The 24,228-nt window shown below is 37.3% G+C and overlaps 1 protein-coding gene across 3 annotated transcripts in view; it reads right to left on the minus strand.

Annotated features, from left to right (window-relative positions):
• Positions 1–24,228, minus strand: part of DLG2 (discs large MAGUK scaffold protein 2) — a 657,893-nt gene that overhangs the window by 115,336 nt on the left and 518,329 nt on the right. For all 3 annotated transcript variants that reach the window (XM_006926670.1, XM_025042869.1, XM_006926664.3), the window contains one exon: positions 15,472–15,586. In XM_006926670.1, coding sequence (XP_006926732.1) covers positions 15,472–15,586 — 115 coding nt within the window. The remainder of the gene's footprint in view (positions 1–15,471; positions 15,587–24,228) is intronic.

A 24,228-nucleotide genomic window follows, 5' to 3' on the forward strand; every position in this document is an offset into this window, starting at 1 on the left:
TGCAAGTCATGGAGCCCAAGCGTACACAGAACTTTGACCTCCAGCTGCATTGGGAACCAATGTCTGCTGCCCTTCCCCACATATCCAAAGAACCAGGACATAACAGGAACTTGAACACTGGAACTCTTTTAGAGGCCAAGGCTTCGTTGTCTAGGAAGACCCAGTGTTGACACCCCTTTACCATAAATGGCCGAGTTCCAAGTTTCTGCAATTGAAACTTGCTCCACCAGCATTCTGCACACCTGTTCCCCCAGTCGCTAAAAACCCTTAACCTAGTCCAGCAAGCAATATGGATTTGAGGCACCATTAGGTCTCCCATCTTCTTGGTTAGCACCTTCTCAATCAACAAATCTTTCCTTACTCCAAACGCAGATGTTTTGAATTTTGGTCTTTTGGAACATTGAACACATGAACTTTGCTTCAGTAATAGCTAGTGTTAGGGAATTTGTCAGTGTAGGGGAAAAATAATCACACATATGGTGTCAGAAGTGTAGAATTTAGTGAGTAATGTGGAGGAAAACAAAAGTTTTTTTCTTATAGTTCCCCAGGTGATTCTAACATGCAGCCAAGGTTGAAAGACACTGAGGTCAAGCAAAAAGAGCCAACTAGTTAAACAAACCAACGCTAGAGACTCTTTTTGGCTCTTCCCGGAAGAGAAAGCCAGTGTGGACTGGTTACAGTGGGAAAGAGGCTAGGGACATGATCTACACTAGCAGGAGCTCCCATACTTGAGAAATTCCTCTTAATAAAGACAGAGCAGTCTAAATTCAAAGTAGAATGGTGAGGTGGACATTAGATTTGGACATCCTTTCCTTGTTCTCCCCACTAGACGGGGAGTACCATAGAACAAGGAGTTTTTATCCTTGTATTCTTTGATCCTATCTAAGCATCTGGCACATGAGCTATCAATTGTTGTTTGTAAAATGAATAAATGGAAAAGTTTGGGAACAAAATGAATATTAGAACCAATTGTCACCAAACTTCCTTAATAGCACCTTCAAGAAGTCATGGGCATGGGCACCAACAACTTTAATAAAAAACTAAAAAAAATGACAACAAACAACCAGATGCCCTCCATAATTTTAACTGAATTTCACAAATATTTATGGAACTTTGTTTACTTAGACTCTGCACTAGCTCTAAGAGCCACAGACTGAGCCTTCTAGCAGAAGATTAAGTTCTAGAAGCACCGACTGCTGGTTCTATATTCATCTGTGATTAGTCCACCATTTTAAGAAGCCCTTACTTTAACTACTTTTTCATTGGTATAATATTCCTGATTTGAGTTTATATGGCTTAAAAAGTTCAGCAACTTGTATTTTGAATGGGGCTAGAGCAGATTATTCAGCACTTTCTTGTGTTTTGGAATAAATTCCAAAGAGTGCTATTTTCTAAATTTGCCTCATACCAAGAAGGACCTGGAATTCTTGCTAAAACCCTTTAAAATGGATATTATTATTCCTATTATACATTAAGGAATGTGATCCCAAAGGTAATCACTCTCTTCTTTCAACATAGGTGGTAAACAGAATAATGGCCCCTCTAAAGATGTTCATGCCCTAATCCCCCAAATCTGTGAGTATGTAAATTACATGGCAAGGGGGACTTTGTAGATTTAAGGACCTTGAAGTGGAGAGATTATTCTGGATTATGTGGGTGGACGCAATCTAATAACAGTCTTTAAAAGCATAGAACCTTTCCTGGGTAGGTGAGAGAGATCCAAGTGAGGAGTCATGGTTTTTGGCTTTTAATGTAGAGAAAAAGGGCCACAAGCCATGGAACGTGGCAGCTTCTAGAAAATGCGAATGACTATTAGCTGACAGCCAGCAGGAAAGCAAGGGCTTTGGCCCTACAACTTTAGGGAATTGAAATCTGCCAATGGCCCAAATAAACAAGACTTGTACCCTCACCCAGAATCTCCAGAAAGGAATGCAGCCTGCTAACACATTGATTTTATTCTAGTGAGATCCTTAAGGGACTTCTAAACTATAGAACTGTAGATAATAAATTTGTGTTTTTTCAAAACCACTAAATGTATGGTAATTTGTTACAACATAGAAAACTGATATACACATAGTATTTTGTGTGTGTGTCTGGTTTCTTTCACTCAATATTATATTTACAAGATTTCTATCTGCTGTGGCATGTAGCGGCTCTTCATTTTCATTACTATATAGTATTCTCTTGTGGAAATATACCACAATATATTTACCTATTCTATTATTAATAGACATTTGAATTATTTCCATATGCTGCTATGAATTCTTTTGTGCCTATATTGTTCTTTCCATGTATCACTGGATTCACTTTTTTAATATTTTATTTTGGATTTTTGATCTTATGTTTACGAGAGATTAGACTATAAATGTCTTATAGTGACCATGTCATGTTTTGTTATTAAGGTGATGTTAGTATTAAAAAAGCTAAGAAGTGTTCTTTCTTTTCTAATTTCTGGAAGAGTTTGAGTAAGGTGCTGTGGTGATTTATAAAACCTTTTGAGTTGTGTACTTATCCTCATTCTAGAGAAGAAGCTGAGACCCAGAGGAGGAGAAAATGAATTGCCAAGGTGAAAATATAAGCAGTAAATGGCATAGTCAGGATTCAAATCCCGGTACTCCCGACTCTAAAACCCAGGATTTTTGCCTACTCCACTCTGCTGTGAACTTAGGAATGAATGGCTGAATGAGCTGGTATTCTAGAGGAGTTAGTGTTTCATTCTATGACAGTTCCTAATTACTTCCAGCACTTCCAGCAGAGAGGAAATATACTGCCAAAGATGACCAAAAAAAAAAAAAAAAATACAGCTTTACTTTTAGAACCCATCATATTTGACCTTTCAAATCTTTATTTCCTACTCCCCACATATTGTCAGATCCTGAAACAGAGTCTGGGTTAGAATAATATAATTTTGTTTTTATCTGTTTTTGCCAGCTAGCTTAGCTGAATCCTTGAGGGCATATGTGATCTACTTTTTCACTCCTGACAGCATTCTACATAGTATTTTGTAATTAATGGTCACTGAAGAAAAACTGAAATCCACATCCTTTCCACTATATCCTACTTGCTGTACGTTAATTGGCAGCTCTTGCAATCTCTCATCCTATATGAAGCAGCCCACAGCAGGAAACCTCATGCCTCTTTGCTGAGGATGCTAGATAAAAATAGAGTGTGACCCTATGGTTCAAATTTGAGTCATCATAATTCCATGTCAAGGATCCACTCACCAACCACTTTTAAGGTTCTCATTTATTATTGAGGAAGATGCACTATACATTAAATGACTATATTTTCTCACTCAAAACTTACAGGACTTTCTATAACAATTATAAGTACCAATAGGAATGAGGGAACACATATGAAATTAGGTAGATCCAAGAAACGTGCTATTTCCAAAAAACTTGGACATTAAAGGCAGAGATTAAGCATCAAACAGAACCAAGTTATATTTGTTCTCCTCTTCGCTGTGTAACTTTAGGCAATAACATAAACTATCTAAACTTGGTTTCATTAACTGTAAAATGGGAATAATAATGACACTCCCTTGCAGATATGGTGAGATTTAAATTCTTATCACCATCTCCTTGTCCTCGAGATACCTGAATCCATTATATAATCAAGGACTCATTTACTGTGTTGTGGAGGTGGGAGTAGTTTGGGAGCATCCATTTATGAAGAAAAAGGCAGGAACAGGCAATTTTAGGAACAGAGAAAAGTGTCATCATCTTATAATGAGCCAACAATGGAGTTCATTCAATTTTAGACTGCAACCAGAAACACTGAGATCCCTTCTTGATGACTAACTCAGAGTCCTCTTTAACAGGAAGAGATGGATAAACAATTCCGAAGAAGCCGCTGTAATTGGTTTAAGAGCTTTGAAAAATAACTACAGAGTTGCTTTAAATGAGAATTTATATTTTTATGATAGAGGTCACTAAAAGCTGCCAAATAGCCTGTTTATTGTAAAATTCTACTCAGTTTACATCTATTTTCTCATTATTTTACCCATGAAATCAGATTTTTAAAAAGTGTGGGGTCCTGTATCTGATAGGTCATATCTGCATTTTTAAGAAAATTAAGGGGGAAAAATGCACATGAGATAAGCTATTTGGTCTGAAAAAATACAGTATACAGAATGTTTTAAAACATAGTGGAAGATATGATGTGATGCTATCTTTAAAAAGTCTCTTTTTAAAATGATAAAATAAATAAAAATACAATTTAAAAAATAATGAAAAAAATAGTCTTGATGGAAAATTCCTTCTTACCTTTTAATAAGCAACATCAAAAAGCAACCTCGGTTTATCACAGAGGATGGGTCTGGGCTTCCTACTTATTGAGAAAATGGTATAAAAGATGAAGAAAGTAGATTAGGATCATTTAGAATCAAGAGATTCAGGATTAAGAATTAAAGAATTTAGCCATCACAACGTGTCCCTTAAATTTTTTTAGCTATGAAGTAAGATTATATGAATAGAGGAAATACAGAGATTCATCTAGTGAGGTTTCGAAAATATAAATTTTAAAATTTGGACTACTTTATTTGAAACTCAGATTATATTCTTATTTTTCTTTTGGCATTAAAATGCTGTTTCTTATATAAAACAATAGCAATAACAAATTGATTGTGCAATAAATTTAAAATATATATTACATATATTATAATTTGTATGTGTGTTTACTATTTTTAAAATTCTTACCTAGTGATATTAAGTTAAGTTGTCAATCCCATGTCAAGCTCCTGTTTGTTTTATTCTAATTTTGTTGGTCAGGGAAATCTGCAAGTCTTACACCTCTGGAATTTAGAAAATGACACATGGAGAAGACACCACAGCCAAAAGGTCTCAGTGATTGTCAAAGTCTTCTGATGCACTTTGAAACATTTCTTAAAAATTTAGGCCTGAGGAGCAAAGGAAGGGGGTAGAAACTTGCAGAACAAGAAGGATGTACCACAGATGCTAACTAAATGTGAAATAATGACACTACTTAGTTTTTGAAAGATTTACTTTAGTGGAGAGAAATAACACAAAATGGGGCATTGAAAGCTCAGAGCAAGTAGAAATTTAAAGTTTCTCAAGCACTAAGAGGGCTGGCATATGGATAATTTATATAAAGTACTCTTTTAGGTAAAAGGCCAAACTTGGATCCTTGAAAATGTTTCCAGTACTGGCTTTGTGTTTCTTACATTTACGTACTGCATACTAAACAACACACATGCTGTCAGTTTTGAGCAAAATGTTCTAAACCAGGTGTCAGCTGGACTGGCATTAATAGTATGGGACTGTGAGGTCATGCAGAGTCTTGCATTTAGTATGATTCTCTGCTCCTACCATCTTGATACCTTGATTTTTGAATAAGGAGCCCCACACTTTTATTTTGCACTGGGTACTGTGAATTACAAAGCTGGCTGTGGGTGTCAGGCTGCATGCCTCCTCACATGTAGGACATCATGTGTGACAGGGACTTCAACTTTGTTCTTTGATGTGGGACTTTATTTGCTACCCAGGCTATAGATGCTGGCTTGGCAGAAAGGGGACAGAGAATTTGTTCATACCATTGTAATGACCAGTGAGGACTCGCTAAGTTTAATCACAAATCCCCATGTTCTGATTATCTTCAAACTAGAGTATAGGATCTAAGGTGACTGTGTGATAGTCAACTGCTCATTCAGCATTTAACAATGCGTAGGTAGTTCTGTAAATATCTAGTGGTGTGTAAGATGGCAGTAAATGAAACACAAAGCAAACACTAGAAAAAAGTACTCGTGAGTTGTGTGTTTACACATCTTTAAAGAGAGTGGACTGAGGCAAAGGCTTGGTTCTACTCCATACTTGGAGAAAATAATAGCTTACTCTGAGCCTCGGATTCCTCATCTGAAAACTGTGAAAAAAAAATCTACCTTAACAGACATATTATATTAAATAAAATAAATAAAAGTACTTCAAAAAAGTCACACAGCACACAGGTAAGGGCAGAAGACAGCATGTTTACGTTCTAGTCCCAAGTTAGCCTCTTATGGGTACACTTCAAACCTGGCCTTCCATTTTCTCTTCTTTACAATGGAACCAAAAATAGCACCTATTAATAAGGTTTTTGTGAGAATTAAAATAATTTACATAAGATGCTTCGGAAATTGCCTGGCACAGAATATGATGCAATTATGATTCACTATTTATTATAATTATGATTATGACTATTACGTATTTTAAAAGTGGTGAGTGTTTGTTTATTTCATTGTTCTTATGGCATTTGTTTGGCTAAGTGACTTTGAAAAACATAGTCTGATATAATTATCACTACTGAACGGGACAGCTTACTCATTTGATCAAGTAAAATTTGAATTAAAGTTAAATGCTCTCCAGTCTAGTAACATCCGTAATTCATTCAGTTGATTGATTCAGCGATTACCATATGCCAGACTGTAACCAGGCAATTCTCCATCTGAGAGGTACTCACCATCCAGTGGAGGGGACAGGTGAGTCAACAGGTGTGAAAAGGAGAAAGCGTGAAGGTTAGAAGAGAGCAGGTTTGTGGTGCAGGGGAACAAAGAGGAGAACGTGCTCAGATACCACCTACAAGTCGTTGACGGTTCCCCCAATACTCTGTTCTGTTTAATCATCGTCTTCAATTGCCACTCAAAAAGTTCATTCGACGTGTTATTTAATGAATTCTTACAATGTGTCAGGTACTGAGATTAAAGAACAAATATCTTGAGTCTATTACCTTGCTCCTTACGTAAACCGATTTAGGGTGAAGTTTCCCTTAACTTTTCCTTGCCCTCCTCACCTTTCACCTGTTCTCTCCAGTGAGCATCCTGTGTTCCACCTTTTTACTGCTCTGCTCTCTTTTCTAGCTAGAGCTGTCTGGATTATTCTGGGAAGTAGTGATTTTGGGCTAAGAAGCCAATTATCTGGAAAGTTTTGGAAATATAATAACTACGGGATAGGGAGCAGAGAGCAAAGTCCAGGTTGGCAGAGTGACCCTTGAGTGCTTTAAGGGCAAAAAAGATGTCTTGTTAACCTTTTTTATTCTCAGAGCACAGTACAGTATAAAGTAAATTGTTATGGCTCAGAAAAGGTTTTCTGGATGAAAGAATGAGAGTGAGTGAATGAAGGAGGACCCACCATTAAGAGAAATGACATCTGGATTCTAGATCTTGGGATAGAGGGACAGAGGAAAAATATGGTGGTCAATGGAAAAGTTGCCGATGGTACTTTTATTCCTCTTCCTACAGAAATATAAAAATTAAAAGCCTGTTTAAAATCAGGGCAAGTCTGTGATTTCAGAGGAAGGAGAAAACTCCCCAGGTCCCCAGATGACTTCCCCTCCTTTCTATTTCTGTCTTAAAATTAGCTGCCTGAAAACAAGGCCTTTTATTTCACAATTAAGGATACAATTAAAAATGCAAATGCCTGAAAGAGTGAGCATAATGCTAATGAGTCTCAAAGTATAAATAAAGAATCAAAATCTATTCTGTTTTAAAGGAGGCCCCAGCTTAGGAGGCAGACTCTGAGCACTCAAAGGGGTACAGAGACACCCCCTTTATCTAATGAGTCCTATCTGGTAGGCTCTTTCAAAGATTTAGTTTAACCTAATCCTAACAAAAAGCTTGTGAACTATGTATTACGTCCATTTTATAAATGAGAAACTCAAATCTTAGCCATCGATAAGATTTGAAGTCCTGACCAGAAGCCAGGTCTCTGTAGGAGGCCTCTATAAAGTAAGTACAAACCAGAGAGAAGGTCTATCAATATGAATTTAACCTGCGCCCTCCTGGATTAGCTTTGTCTCCACTGTATTGCAGCACAATGAGCATGGGCTTCTGTGAGAGATACACCTGGGTAAAGAATATGGTTTGGCCACATAATACCTTGTGTAGGTTATTTTTAAACCTCTTCGGTCTTCTACAAGTTTCCTCCTCTTTAGAATAGGGATTATAATGACCTGTGTCATAACACTGTCATAAAGTTTAAATGAAGTCAGGAGTAAAGCACTGGCACATAAACTCTGGTCCCTCAGTGTGACTTATGTAGGACTCCCGGAAGTTGCAATGGTCTCTCTAGATCCCTTCTGGTTTCCCAAGTCTAGACTTACTCTAGAATTTCTGCCTCATCCTGTTAAACCGTTTCAGATACTTGGTCATGTCTCTCTCAGTAAGATTTTAAGAGAGAAAAAAAATCTTAATCCAAGCAGTTTTTATTTCCTATTCTGCAGGTATTTTTTGAATGAATAAATGATGATTTAGCTAAATAAGAATGTATGAATGAATGAATGAATGAATGAATGAATGAAAGCTACTAAAAATGTCATTGTCAGCTAACCCTGTGCCAAGTACTGGGCAAGGGGTGCCCACAGCATAGGAATGAATGAATGAATGAATGAATGAATGAGAGCCACTACAAATGTCATTGTCAGCTAGCCCTGTGCCAAGTACTGGGCAAGGGGTGCCCACAGCCGACTGGGATAGCTTCTGGGATAGCTTCTGAGAGCATGTTAAGTTCAAGGTTGAAGAAAAAGGATAAAAATCTGACTTGTAATTAAATCTACAGATTCATGGCTTTGCCTTAAGAAATTCACAGCCAAATGAAGTTGGGAGCAGCTTTGTACTGGAGTGAAGCCCCTTGACAGGTTCCATCCCACCTTCTTCCTTACCATCCCAGGTTACTGATTGGCAGTGTGGTGGGGGGCAAGAAGTGGAATGGAAGGATATGCTACTGCTTAAATTAAAAAAGACCACAGTCTCTCATAGCTTTCCCTTCTCGCCAAAATCAATCAGGTGAGGACATACTTCCTCTAGAATAAAAACATATCAGGATGAAGAATCCTGGGTTGGATCTGTTTTCAAGACTTCTCTCAATGTAATTTTCAGCCTTATGTCCCTAGAATATGATGACTTAGGGTGTTGAGAATGAAAATCCATGTTCTTTCGCTAAGAGGGTATAAACCGTGTGTGCTTGTCTCAATCTATTATTGAATTAGGCCCCATTTTAAACAGAGGCACTGAGTTCAGCATCGAAATAAAGCAATCTGAACAGCGGTGCAGTGCCAGATATGTCCTAGAAATCCCAATACGCAGGTAGTGCCCGTGTCCTCAGAAAATGGCCAGACTCCACGCTCTTTGTGGCAGCCCAGCTGGTATTGGACTTCAATAGGATTGATTGCTCAAAGATCTTGGCTTATATTCTAATTTTTTTCTTTCACATCTATATAGGAGGGTCCAGGAATTAATTAATTCAACAAATATTTACTAAAGAGACTTAAGCTAAGCAATATGACTTAAGGTACTAAAGGGATAAAAACATTTAAGACATTAACTGGGATTTATAGGTCCAATATTAAATAACATTTCCATTTTAGGAAGCTTTACCATAAAACTTTAATGAAGACCAAAGTGATCAGTTATTTTAATAGGTCAATTATAAATACCAGTGGTCTTTAGCCATAAGAAGATTTCACTGTAGGAAGACTTATGGGCATGTCGTAAAGATTAAAATAGGATAATAATGGCAAGGTATATAACATATAAGGTATTAGGAAATGACAGTTACAATGATACACCTGCATATTATTTGAATTGCTTACAGACATGGACAACGACAGTCCTGAGGAAAGGAGGTCTGTGTTCTCATTCATCTCTGTGTGCTTAACATCTACCGCAGACTCGTACATTGTGGTAAGCAGGTAAACCATGTTTGTTGAATGGAAGAATCAATGCACTAATGAATCAATGTATAAAAGCCTTGTATTAAACAATGGAGCAGGAGGCTGGCCTAAGTGCATTTGTTATATCATAACCTTTGAAATGAAAACTATCTTAGGAAGCAGCAATTTCGAGTTACCAATTTAAAACATAGACTTAGGACCACTGTAAAAAAGAAATAAGTCCTTCGAATCCAAAACAGAACACTGTGAGCAGAGGGTTTGGAGGGAATGAAGAACACAGAGGAGAAGTGAAAAAAATCATGGAGTTAAGGGCATCGATGACATCTACGAAGACCTGGAAGGGTCAGTCGTAAGCACAGTGACTTCTTATCTATATCTCCAGCTGAACTCTTTTCAGTTTTCTGCCTCTGGTTAGACTCATTTGGGAGATGATAAATGATCGATGAGTTGACAGAGCTGAACATTCTGGGGCCATAGAATCCTGGCTCTCCCCCTTAGGCCTTCATGGGGTCTAGAGAAGTGAAAATATAAAAGATCTCCAGGGAGTCTGTCCTCCTTCCCTTGCTGAAGAAAATCAAAGGTACAAAGGCGTCTCTTCCCACTGCTGAGAAAAGTCTCTCTGTTCTACAGGGCAAAGATTGATTTTATAATAAAATATAAACACCACCAACATGCATCAATTGCCTCCCATGTGCCAAGTATTTATATTTGTTATTTTATTTAATCTTCGTAACCACTTTATGGTATAATATTCTCATTTCACAGAGAAAGAAGCTAAACCAGAAAAACCGACTTGTCCAAAATCACTGAGCTAGTAAGTAAGTGGCAAAACGAAGATTCAATTGTTCGTCTGGCAGAATCCAGCATCTGTGCTCTTAATACTGCTGTGTATCGCCTCACACGCAGGACCTGAATGTCTATGCTCATGCCTAGTCTGGCTCTGTGATCTTGGGGCAATTATTTAAAATCTCTGATTCTCAGTTCCCTCATTTTTAAAATGAAAGAAATAGTCCCTGACTCTTCCAGTTGTTGGGTGAAACCTATGGGAAAATACATGTAGAACACGAGCATAATGTTTGACCCATGGAAGATGCCCAACAAATGTTTCCTTTCACTTCCACTCCTTATCTGTACCAGGGATCACTGGCTTTCGAGGTGCCTAGAACACTGAGGGTCTGGAGGCCCCGAGATGCTAAATGAACTACAGTGAAGATGCACTCTCCTGCCTGTCTGATGCTGAGTCATCTGCCTGGAATGCTCGTTTTTGTTTACTCCACCTGCAAGCTGTAGATTGTGACCCATTAAGTTAAATTAACAAGATGTGACCTTTTTTTTTTTAAAGGAAACAAATAAAATGGAAAATAAAGTACACTGCATATAAAAAGTGTTAATACAGTTTAATAAAATTTTTCCTTCAGCTTTATGTGTGTATGGTGCATATATTTACTGGGTCATGATGAAGAATGTATTTCTTACTCTGAGTAAAAAGACTTGAAGGCTTCTAGGTAAATTCATATAGGATCTTAAAGGACTAATTCAGTATCTTTGCATTAGGAAGCAAAAAAACTTCCAGGCCTTTCAAGAGTTCACTTTTCACATCACACTGCATTATGAGTGTCTTCCTCTCATCTGTCTCACTCAGTAGATGTGAATTTTTTGTGGACAGGAATCATGACTTTTACTGCTGGGTCCTCAGTGTTCATTATAGGTCCTGGCACAGAATATACACTCAAAAATGAATGCATAATTAAATTTAGCAACTGACTTTTAAACCCAAATTCAGAACAGAGAGGTTATTCACTTGAACTCTCAAAATTGCTAGCTTTTATTAATAAGTGAGCATGGGCCAAGTTTCTTTTTTACAGTCTTTCCTCTGACCGTTTACTCCCCATTGGTGGACTTATCTGCTTTTCCCCCCTCCCCATCCCCATTCTCCCAGTATCCTGGGTGCTTTTGTTCCCTTTTATCAGAAGAAAGGCTCTTTCCTTAGCTATTTGCACTTTTGTGTGATTTTAATCCCCTATAACTCTGACCTTTCTTAGTAGCATTTGAATATAAAGGTCCATTCCCATTAGCAGCAGGAAAATCCTTGTTCTCTGGTAAGGGGATGCTTTTACCAGCTGGCAAGTAAGAAGGGGAGCACATATTTTAGAGGCAGAGAGATCTTAATCTGCCCATATGGAGAACCTCGAAGTACATGCAACAAAATCTGTATTCCAGTGGCTCAGGAGCCCAAGTGCATCTAAATCTGAAGAATTGATAATGTACTGGTGGAGAATTTTGAAAAATATTTTATTCGAATTTTTAACATTTTATTTACTTTTAAGGTTCTACAACTATATATGTTTCACAATGCAGGAAATACACAATACAAATAGCCCATTAAATCAAATATATCCAAGTCATTCGCATAGAACATGTACAGTATTATCATTAGCAACAATCAACTCCATGTGTACAGCACTACCAAAGCACTTTAAGTACCTTACACAGAAGATTAAGAGAAGGAAAATAATTACAACTAGATTGGAAATTAGAGAGGGTTGGCTGAAGTTTAAAACACTGCCTGGCTCAGATGTGGTGGTTCCCTCCCTCTCTCTTCAACACTTGCAGGCAAACAAATTGTTATCACCAGGGAGGATCTTTTCTAGTAGGGGAATGAGGCCAGTTTTTGCATGACCCTGAGAAGATGCATCCTCTCAGACACAGCCAGGGCAGGGCTAGGTGTGGGAGTGTGTGGGAGTGTGTGTGTGTGTGAGTGTGTGTGTGTGTGTGTGTGTGACAGAGAAAGAGAGAGAGAGAGAGAGAATGAGACAGCGAGAGAGGAGAGAGAGAGAGAGAGGAAGAGAATCTGTATAGGGAAGAGGAGGCAACTGCAAGGGGAAGGGTGGTTTGTGGTACAGATAAATATGCTACTAAGTCAGCTAAGTTGTTTATTGTGGAACAAAGAATGGAACAAAGAGGCTGCTTGCTTTCTGGTTTAGGTTTTGGCTTTATAGAAAAATATAAATAATACTGAAGAAATCCCTTATTTCCTATAGCAGTTTATTCTGTGTAAAAACCCCACAGAGATTTATGTTTAAATTTCTCCTCTCAGCTAATCTATTCCTTAATCTAAAAGTCAGATGCTATGCTGACAGAAGCAGACTAAGGATCACAGCTAAAGTGCATTCAACAGCTAATACCACGAATGCTGAGCCCTTGGAAGGTGGAGTGATATGGAAAGAATGGAAGTAGGAGGTCTGACTGTGCCACCAAATAGCTCTGGGGTCCTGGGAAAATCCCTTCCTTCCTGGGGCCTTAGTTTCTCCTTCTGTAAGTGAAACAGTAGACCTTGTGATAGCTAAGCTTCCTTCCAGCCCTAGAATTACATAAAGCTAAACAGAATGAAGAGACTAATACTCCAGGATGTCATTCTCAGATGAAAGGGACATATTCATCATTTGATATTTATATAATCAGAGAAACCCTGCTACTAATTTATTTTGTGACAGCAACTAGTTGGCTTTAGAAAATTAGTACAACCAACTGGCACTAGGCCTACTCAAGTACTCTAGATAAATAAGCATCTTTATGAAAACTGTATAGTCAAAAGTGGGAGGGAAAAAACCCAAAATGACGGAGGTACAAACTTACCGACATTTTTGGTAAGAATTCCCTTTAGGCCTTGCTAGTTCATTTCATTTTATTGCCTTTTTTTTTTTTTTTTTTTTTTTCTTTTCAGAGGTCGGGGGTGTGTGTGCCTGTTTTACCACATCACTTGGGAACAAGGCCTGGGGATGCTGCCAGTCCTTTCCTTCTGAATTAATTCTATGCATGGCCCATCTCTCTTCCAATTATATGCTTCTAGGAGTCATTTAGATGCTGCAGTCAGCTCTTTACATACAAAATAAGTATTAAGAATTGACATTGGGAACCAAATGCCACTTTTGTAGATTATAAGAAATCACTTGGAAAATTTCCCATGAAGTATTAGCTATTGAGTCTCATTTAAAAGTGGTTCCTCCTTTCAATATAATCTCCAACTATTAGAATGTTAACAGAAAAATATTCTTTGTAACCATAAGTCTTCAAATTCATTGTATGTCATAGTTTTATTTATCATATTAGAAAATAAAGATTTAATTCTGATTTACGCTACTCTTTCAAATGATTTTATTAATTTTACATAACGTTATCATATCACTTCATTTAATTTTCTAATCAGCAATTTAAAAGGACTAAGTTATTATCAATATGTCTTCAGCAAACTTTAGTACACTAACATTTTGTGCATTCTGTTTTTTAACAAGATCCTAATAATATGGTAATTTGTCCTTACAGTTTTATTCTATATAACTGTTTCATTTTCATTAACTAATTTATCTCTATTCAGTTAACCTAATTGGCTTTTCCTATGTTGCTACCCAATACTAAAACATTTCAACATTAAAAGATATTTTGTATCACAAACACCAGCAATACAACATAAGTAAGGAAAATAGAAATAGCCGCCTTTCATAATATTTGTGACATCAGCACAAGACACATTCTAAGGTGGTTCTCAATAGTTCCTTTCAAAGATTAAACCAAAGCATATCAAAATAATCTTCCAAAATGCAGTTGGACACAGTTGAGACATTTATATTCTGACTTTTTGTTTAAATTTAAAATCTCAGGGCTTCTGAGGTACTGCCTGGAATAAGAAGGGACTCTATTCTTGTCAGAGTGGCCAGCAAATCAAGGCCCTCGAGAACCTGCCGCCTTCTGGAATCCTGCTCCCTTCTTGGCCCTGCTGTGCCTACCTAATATACACAAAAGATAACTTTATAGCCAAAATGGAATCAACAGGACAAGTCAATTCATGTACATAATTTAATATCTATAACATGCACCTCATGCCAGGAAAAGACAATAAAATTTCAGGTGGAGAGAATATGACTTTAGAAGGGAGTCAGGCCAGATTCTAGGGCAGACTGGGGAGAGCAGAATACAGTGACGATGGGCATGATTCTTCCACTGGTGCCTGAATTCATTTTGACAGTTAATTTGGCATCACTTTCCCCCTTTGGCTGTTAATACATGTATTATCTTTAAAAATATAGTCAGCGCTGATGAAGTGTGTTTTAGAAGGAATATAGGAGCCTTGTGCTAAGAAGGGGCATATGTTACAGTTGAGTGATGATGAATCTTACTCAAGACTTAAGATGAAAGACTGGAAGGCATTTCAAGTTCTATCAATCTTATTTTTTTGGTAAAGTAATGAGTTTTGTCAGACAAAGAACAAGTAACTTCTTGTGGTCTGAGAAATGCTTGGTAATGAGATGCTATAGAAGAAAGTCTTTCCGCTAAAACTTGTTAGGAAAAGACACATAACTCGATAAAAGAGTACTTCTGATTTCAAATCAATACACTAAAGTTAACGCAATAGATATCAAGCAGGTCAGGGGGTGATACAGGAATACGTGCTTCTCATACTGATGGTGAGCAAATGTCCAGGGCTTTCTTTTGCTCCATGTATTCAATTTAAGATTTATCAAAATTAAAAATGTTTTTTCGTCATTATTTTTACTGTAACCTGTTCTAAGAACTTTATCCTGTATCATAACATGGTCAAAGAATAACTCGTTAAAAGCAGGGGCTTTTAACTAACTTAACATAATATTTCATAAATATCTTCAAAATGGTTAAGCTTAAGGTCTCACTGTGGTGTATCGATGAGCTTGGGTTCATAAGAACACATGATTCATTGCTACGAGGTGTTGCCTTTGTCTCTTGGAGCTGGGTTGCTCACATAGTGCAGATCACAGTAAGAAATGCTCCGTTGCCTACCTGACATAGAGGGAGCGTTTCTGATTGGTTCGCAGGGACCCGGACCCGGAGCTCATGCTGTGGTTCATCATCTGCTCTCGTAGGTCATGGATTTTGGCCTCAAATCGAGCGTAATCTGGGAATGAAAACAAAGGTGGCATATTTGGTTCTGTGTCGTCAGAAAGTTAGAAATGCCGCCCACCCAAGGCAGCCCTTCACCTCTGTTGCTGGTTCCTTTGCCAAGCAACAGGAAGGTGCACAACTCAAGAAGGTGGAATGCTCAGGGTTCACTTCGTATCACTTACTTGCAGACATTCAAAAGACGAAAAGAACAAATCACTTACATCCCAAAACATGGCTAGAAAATATATCTCCATTAAATCTCCAATCTGTGAAAAGTCCATGGGGGAGGAGGAGAGTGTGGGTATAAATGGGCAACACAGCTAGAAATTTTTTGTGGTGCTAGAAATTTTTTGTCTTGACTGTGTTAGTGGATACAGGTACTTGTACATGTGATAAAATGGCATAGAACTACACACACACACACACACGCACACACACACACACAAGTACAAGTAAAACTGAGAAAATCGAAATAAGTTTGATGAATTATGCCAATGCCAATATTTTGGTTGTGATAATATGCTATCATTTTTTAAGGTTTTTTAAAATTAAGTTTATTAGAGTGATATTGGTTAACAAAATTATATAGGTAATGTGCTATCATTTTACAAAATGTTACCATTGGGTAAACTGAGTAAAAGGTACATGGGATCTCTCTGTATTATTTCTTACAACTGCATGTAAATCTCTATCTCAAAATAAAAAGCTTAATTTAGAAAAGAGAAAGCAAAAAAAAAAGGTGCATGGAATTACTAATATTATGCAGGTTTAGGTGAGTCTCCAGTTACCTTCAGCCTAATAATTCCCCAAATCATTTGAATATATATGACACACAGAAACCCACACACATATGAGATCTTAAATGGGATCTTTACTAAAAATCATGCTTCTTAATACCCTTAATCACATCCCATAGTTTAGACTGTAATTTATTTAATAATTCTCATATAGGTAGATATTTAGGCCCATCCAGTTTTTTTTTTGCTGTTATGAATAAAGATCTCAGTGTATGTGTGCACATTTATGGCACATTAGTAGAGCACTGTAGTGTACATACTGGTCAAAGTATTGCACAGATCTCATACACCCCCATTAGCATTTCTCAGAGAAAAAGATAATCTGGCCTGGGACACAGAGCAGGAAAAAAACATACTCCACACTGCCAGTTGATAAATATCACCCATTGCCCTCCAAGAACCACTAAATTTCCCATCTGTTCCCAGACTCCCTCCTTTACAACTTTGATGACTTTACTACCATGATAAAATCCTGAAATGCCACCTCCAACTGTCCCCACTTAAGCATCTAATTCAGTGCCAGTCCTATATCCTGTTTGGTCACTTTGCTAGTCATCACATCAAATTGCAGTTATTTGTGCAGTTGTCACTGTCTCTATTAGACTGAGCTCTCTGAGGGCAGAAGCCATGTCTCGCTCTCCTTGGAATTCCCTCTTCCTAAAATAGTGTCTGGTATGCAGAAGGCATTTATGTAGGTGCTCAATAAACATTTTCTGAATGAATGGATAAATAATGAATGTGGAAATGAGCAGAATCATTGAATGAATTTAGTTATAAAATACCTGCAGATACTGAAATGGACTGTTTTCAATGTTATAGTTTTTTTACTGAAGAAAGACAACATGCTTTTCCTCTAGGACTTATTTTTTCAGGGCTAGATGTTGTCTAATTTCAAGGCTTTAGTCCTGCCGAATCACTGCCATTCCCAAAGCCCGCTGTTATTTTTGTTGTTCTCTAGGTGATCTCTGTGCTCTCCCCATCCTGGTTGCATCATTTCTCTGATACTTAACCTATGTACAGTCAGCACTTTGTAAGGCTCTTCTAGTTGCCACATTTTATGTATCACAGCAGGATACTTGCTTTAATAATAAAGCAAGTATATGGACTCCTTACTATAGGGCTCATTAGATCTCCAAAATGCTTTCACCATGCTATTGAAATGTTTGTTCTACATCATATTCGATGATGTTTACATTCCCTACTATGGATGGGGAAGTATGATATCGTATTATACTGTACTGTACTGTACTGTATTGTATTGCATTTGTCTTAGTTGGAATACATCCTACTTTAAACTTTTCTACTTTGACAATCATGTCTATCACAAATCTTATGTCCAAAAGTGTTTACCCCTCTCTTTGATCCTTTTGGAAAATAAAACTTAAGTACAAGTAATTGCATTAGAGCAAAAAAAAATAAGATCTGGGTTTACAAATATAAATGTTGTGTGTTTATGTGCAAGTATACATGTGTTCGTGTGAGAGAGAGACTGAGAGAGGCAGAGAGAAGAAAGGGGCTTATGTCTAGCTTCTCAGAGATAAAAATGAGTTTATAGAACAAGATACAAACAAATGCTTTAGAAATAAACAAGAAAGCAGATATGTACATTATGTAATATGTCTGCTTTATGTTTTATAACAGTAGTAAAAATTACATGTTTAAACGAGTTACAACAAAATCTAACACTATCACGTCCATTTAATCTTAATCGTTTCTCCTTTTCCCAAATGTTCTATTCACATCTATGTCCACCCATTTCAAACATTTTTCAGTCAAATTGGTAACACTCAGGAGAACATTTCAATGAAGACATTTAAAAGTGTTCTGATCTTTATATTATCTAAAGGGGAACTGATGTTTATTGAGCACCTGCAATGAGCTGGTATCTATACTACATTCTTTAAATATCATATTACTTCTCCTAACAAAGCTCTGAAGTAGGTATATTATTTTAGAGATGAGGAAATAGGTTTAGAGAGGTTAACTAACTTCGTCAAAGTCACAGAGCTTCTGTTAATGGAGCTCATTGGACACAAAGCTGGCATTCAACCCTGGATCTTGGAGAGGCTAATTTGTTTCCATTACATCATAATACCTATTATAATACCATAATAGTCCTTCAGAACCTAAGGCCTCCTCGATTCTCTACCTCTTCCTCTTGACATCTTGCTCTACTTCCCCTCAACTACTGTATTAATTATGTGCATGCTGGGCTTTATTACACCTTAAATTTTTTAAAGAGTGGAGATGTCTCACTCATCTCTGTTCCTCAAATCTCAGGGTCTATCATTCCTTCTTTCCTGCACACAAAACTGTATCAGGTGCTTGGTGTATAGTTTTGCCAAGAACCTGAAGGAATTTTCTTCTAGCATGGGATACTGACAAAGAAATTAAGCGTGATAATGCTGAGGTGAGGGACTGCATTTAAAAAGGCTGCATTTTATATTGTCTTGCTTTGTATGAAATAGGTGCCTGGTACATACAAGTTATTTATTTCATCTTTCTTGGGGTTTTCTTTAATAACAAAAAGCAAAACACTGAAAACAAACTCCCAGACAAATGTTTTAGAGAAATCTCAAGAAGCATTATCTCCAGCGAGTTCTTTTCCCTCCTCTATAAATATAAGCCAATTAAAAAAAAAAAATCTACATTCTTGGGTATCTAAATCCAGTTGTTCCTGACTAGACGCATTCATTTTGGGATTGTGCTTTCACTTGGACATGATGAATGATAACAGTAAATAGGGTACAAGATTTGAGTTATGTAGATGGGGTCAGAATCCTGGCTGTACTTATCAGCTGTGCATCATCATAAAAGTTATTAACCTTTCTGGGCTCAATTTCCTCATAAGTAAAATAGAAATAATAATTGTATCTATTTCAAGATATTTGGGAAGATTACAAAAGAGCTGATGAACTTAAAGGGCTGGCTCTTGGTAATGACTGATAATTCTTCCTGTTAATTTTCATATGTAATTCAACACATATCCTTGTTCGTTGCTCGCAAAAGTCATAACCCCTTTCTGTATCAAGTAAAATGGAAACTTGTGTCTGTTCCTAGAGCCTCCGGTACAGCCTCACTCTGCATGTTATCAATTGATGTCTCTACCAGACCAAAGAGGAACGAGTCACAGATGGCCATACTGTGGGGCACTTGGCACTAGGATGGAACTGCTCACCAGCTGGGCAAAGACCTAAGTGGCCCCTTGGATCATCTCACAAATCCACAGTGAATCAGTCAGAAGAATGATGCCCAATTCCAACGCTGCTGCCGTTTTCAGCAATATCAGTGACCTCATCCATTAATATTGTCTCAAGGCTTTGAGCTACTGATGGACATTTGGATAGAGCAAAGGCCAGGGTGTGAACACTACACATGAGGAAGGCTCTACCATATACTTGTTTCCTTTTTAATTTGTCGAGGGTGAACAAGGACACCCAGAATGCAAATCTACCCTATCACTCACACAGGAAAGGAGGCATTGCCTCCTGTGAGGGGCCTGGGGTTATTTAATGCAGTAGCATTAATCTGCTCTGATTAAAACGGCCCAACTGCTCATATCTTCAAAGCTTAGATGGCCAGCTTTGTGTCTGAGAGAAAACAGTAAGCTCACGTGGGTTAGACTACAGCATGACGCCAGGGGCGTGTCCTCCTCCAAGTGAGCTGTTGGGTAGCATATCCCTCCACAGTTACGACCCCTGCCAGCTGACTCACTATTGATTGTAGGTTACCAGAGGAAGCAGTGAGAGAAGGGAATAGGGATAGGAACTCTATGCTAGCAGGCCACCTTCACATGTTAATCCTGTCATTAGTAAAAAACCAACAGGACCTTGGGAAGTTACTAAGTTTGCTCATCTGCAAATTTTAAGATTCTGCTCACAAAGTGGTTTTGTGAATCAAAATGAGATTTGACATGAAGCATTTTGTAAATGTAGGATAGTTGTTGCTGTTATTATCATTGTGGTTCCTTCAGGACAAATGTACATGCAGTCCTTAGTGGCATTAATGAGGACAATAGCATCTTACTCCTATTTGTTCATCATGGGCATTGCACAGATTTAACAACTGGTAAAATTGAGCTGTAAGCAGGGTTCCATACATCTAAGTAACAGAGGCTGTTTTCCCCCCTGGGTTATTCATTTCCACACTACGGGGAAGTAGTTTGAAGAGACCACCTGCTGAATCATTGAGAAGTGCTGCTTTTAATAGGCAAACCTAAACTAGAAGCTCTTGGAGGTTTATAAACTAAGGAAGTTCAAGCTATTGGGGCACCTTCCAGTAGGCCTTGGGCAAATGTCAGTGGTGTGCAGTTCATTGGGGTCACACTATTGTTCACCTACACATGACCCTCCTTCCCACCAGGGTGCATGGGAAGGATGCAGGAGGAAGAGTTTACACATATTCTTAGCATAGCATCTGATCACTGCTCCAGAAATGAGATACTAGTGAGCAATTATAAATGCTTCCATTTCTTTGGGGAAAAACATCTTTCTTTCATTTAATCAGCAAACATTTTTTCAGGGTTTATTATATGCCAGGCACAATGCTAATTGCTAAGGATATCAAATTCACAGGATAGATTTTTGCCTCAAGGGGCTCATAGGCTGGTGCATAGCTGCTTTTAATTTTCTGGCTTTTTTGTTGTGAATATGAAAAGGGCACCTGCCAATTAAATATCTGCTCCCTAGGAGGAGTATCGAGTGCTTTCTAGATGATAAAGGGATATCTCTATGGTGGGCAAAAGACAAGATAGTCAGATTTATGTTACATTGGGGATGCTGACGCAGGTTACATCTCTGTGAAAGACTGTATGGTTATTGAAAGGGGAGAAGAGCAACTGGAGTCTCAAAGCTGTGCCCTGGAATCAGAGTTGTTAGATTTAAGTCTTGGCTCTGAATGACACTAGGAAAATTCCTCGCCTGCTCAGAGATACTGTTTCCTTCTCATGAAATGGGGAATCATCTCTGCTCTTAGATGATACTGTTCCGAGTATCTGTTAATAAAGTATATTTCATTTTAATCATTTTAAGCAGCATTGATTTTTAAGAGCACCATCAATTAATAATAATTAGTACTTTTTTTGGAGCAGGTGGACTAAGTGTCATCCTGATTTTACAAGCTGAAATGTATATGTGTAGAGGGGGACAGATGTAAGCCTTATAATCAATGCAATCAATAAAAGTGCTTAAAACTAGAAAATCTTAAACATATATATGATTGTTCTTTCTTACCTAGAATCTTAACCAAATAGTCACACATAAGAGGATCAGGCATAGATTACGGGTTATATTTCAAGTCCGAGAAGGAATGCTTTGCTAAAATTACTTGTTATGAAGATACAAAAATAATTCTATTTGCTTGGAGCTCAGAAAATAATCAATAGTTTCCATTTCATTGCCTCTTCATTCCAAGATAGTTAGATTTATGTTACATTGGGGAAGCTGACGCAGGTTACATCTCCATGAAAGACTGTAAGGTTATTGATAGAGTGAGAAGAGCAACTGGAGTCTCAAAGCTGTGCCCTGGAATCAGAGTTAGATTTAAGTCTTGGCTCTGAATGACACTAGGAAAATTCCTCGCCTGCTCAGAGATACTGTTTTCTTCTCATGAAATGGGGAATCATCTCTGCTCTTAGATGATACTGTTCCGAGTATCTGTTAATAAAGTATATTTCATTTTAATCATTTTAAGCAGCATTGATTTTTAAGAGCACCATCAATTAATAATAATTAGTACTTTTTTTGGAGCAGGTGGACTAAGTGTCATCCTGATTTTACAAGCTGAAATGTATATGTGTAGAGGGGGACAGATGTAAGCCTTATAATCAATGCAATCAATAAAAGTGCTTAAAACTAGAAAATCTTAAACATATATATGATTGTTCTTTCTTACCTAGAATCTTAACCAAATAGTCACACATAAGAGGATCAGGCATAGATTACGGGTTATATTTCAAGTCCGAGAAGGAATGCTTTGCTAAAATTACTTGTTATGAAGATACAAAAATAATTCTATTTGCTTGGAGCTCAGAAAATAATCAATAGTTTCCATTTCATTGCCTCTTCATTGCCCTGGGATTTCTGAGCCAGATGGGCACAGATGGAGCTTCACCAAATTTTATTAGGCTTTAGAAATATCCTTAGAGCTTTCTTACTCTAGCTGCTTTTCAGGTTGTCATGTTGGGAAGGGTGCTGTTTTTATGGACAGCTTTAGAAGACTGGCTTCCCTCCTATACGTGCATCAGAATGCCCTCTTGCCTTCCAGACAGCTGATCTCTGGCCACTGGAAGAATTTTCAGTGGCTCTCCCAGGCTGTTTATTTGCCTAAGGATTTTAGTAGCCTTCCATTTCAACCCTTGACCGTATCTCTCAGGTTGCCAGCCTGCTTCTGCGTTAAAGTGGTGACGTGGAATTTTCCACTGCTAAAGATTTACAGATGTTGTTTGGCTTACTTCTAATCCAAACTACTCTGTGTGTGTGTGTGTGTGTCGCAGAGAGATATACAAAGGGATGAAGAGAGACAGAAAGATAGAGACATAGATTAAAAACTCAGTTCACCAGAACTGAACTTTAACGGGGAATCTTAGACAATAGGGCAAATCTACTATCTTTTCTGCACTCCACAAAGGAAGAGAATATACAAACCAATCTCTTGTACATCTCTAAGACTGAGCGTTAAGAACTCAGTTATGGACACCATGAGGGCAAGACATCGTCATAGTTTTTTCTGTATCCCTAACACCTGGAACAGAATGTGACACATAGTTGTCAGTTAGTAAATGCAATATAAATGTTTGTTGAATTGCATGAGCTAAATAAAAGTATTAAGGAAGGAAAATTGATTCTTAGTTTGCTAAATTTTTGACAAAGTAGATCAAAACTTTTAGAACAATTTTTTTTCTCTTATTATAGTCTTTATTTTTTTTTCTAATATTAAACGTTTAATTTTATTTATTTATTTTTATCATGGTGACATTGGTTAACAAAATCCATTAGGTTTCAGGTGTACAATTCAACAGTAAGGCATATATATTTTGCATGTGTGTTCACTGCCTATAGTAGAATAATTTTAAATAACATGCTGAATTAAGGTATGTTGTTTTTCTCCCTTTCTCTTATTAAAATTGGGATAATTTGTTTTGACTAGAACAATTTTCTGTGTAGCTTGGCTGGAAACCCTTTAAAGAGTCTTAGCCAAATGCTCAAGAATTCCTTAATATGTAAAATGAAGTAAGTTTTACAGGCAAACGACAGTCTTAATCCCCAACCAGCTATTTTGTAAATTATGAGTATAACTCTGAAAATTAGATACATCAAATTTCAATTTGGCTCTATGCAAACTTTGTTTTATGGATTCATAAAGGCAAATTTTCTTTGATTATCAGGATTATTGCAAAATGGAGTCAGCACACAAACTTTTTGAATTTGACAGCCTGTGTCTTCAGCTCTTTGAGAGGAGTCGGTGTAATGTTATAATTTTTAAGGCTCTAAAATAAATATAATCCTATTTTTTAATCTTAAATTCATTACTGATACATGATGTGGATTTTGTCAAGTTATTCAACCCAGAGAAGACTTCTGTACAATAGAAAACATCTACCTTATCAGACTATTTGAAAACTAAATGCAATAGCAATTGTAAATGGCATAGCTTAGTGCAGAAATAGATTGAAAATAAATGAAAATAAATGAAAAAAGAGGAACATTAAGGTCACTTAAACTTTATATTCCTCATTTATAAAATGGGGATTTTTTTAAGCCAACAAGTATTTTTTGAGTCCCTATGACAAAGTCTTTTTTTGAATCATGTGCATGTAGAGCTACTGAAAGTTGCTGATTGAGGTTTCTTTTTTGACTGA

Source organism: Pteropus alecto, unplaced genomic scaffold (assembly GCF_000325575.1).
Source record: "Pteropus alecto unplaced genomic scaffold, ASM32557v1 scaffold7, whole genome shotgun sequence".
Classification (NCBI taxonomy): domain Eukaryota; kingdom Metazoa; phylum Chordata; class Mammalia; order Chiroptera; family Pteropodidae; genus Pteropus; species Pteropus alecto.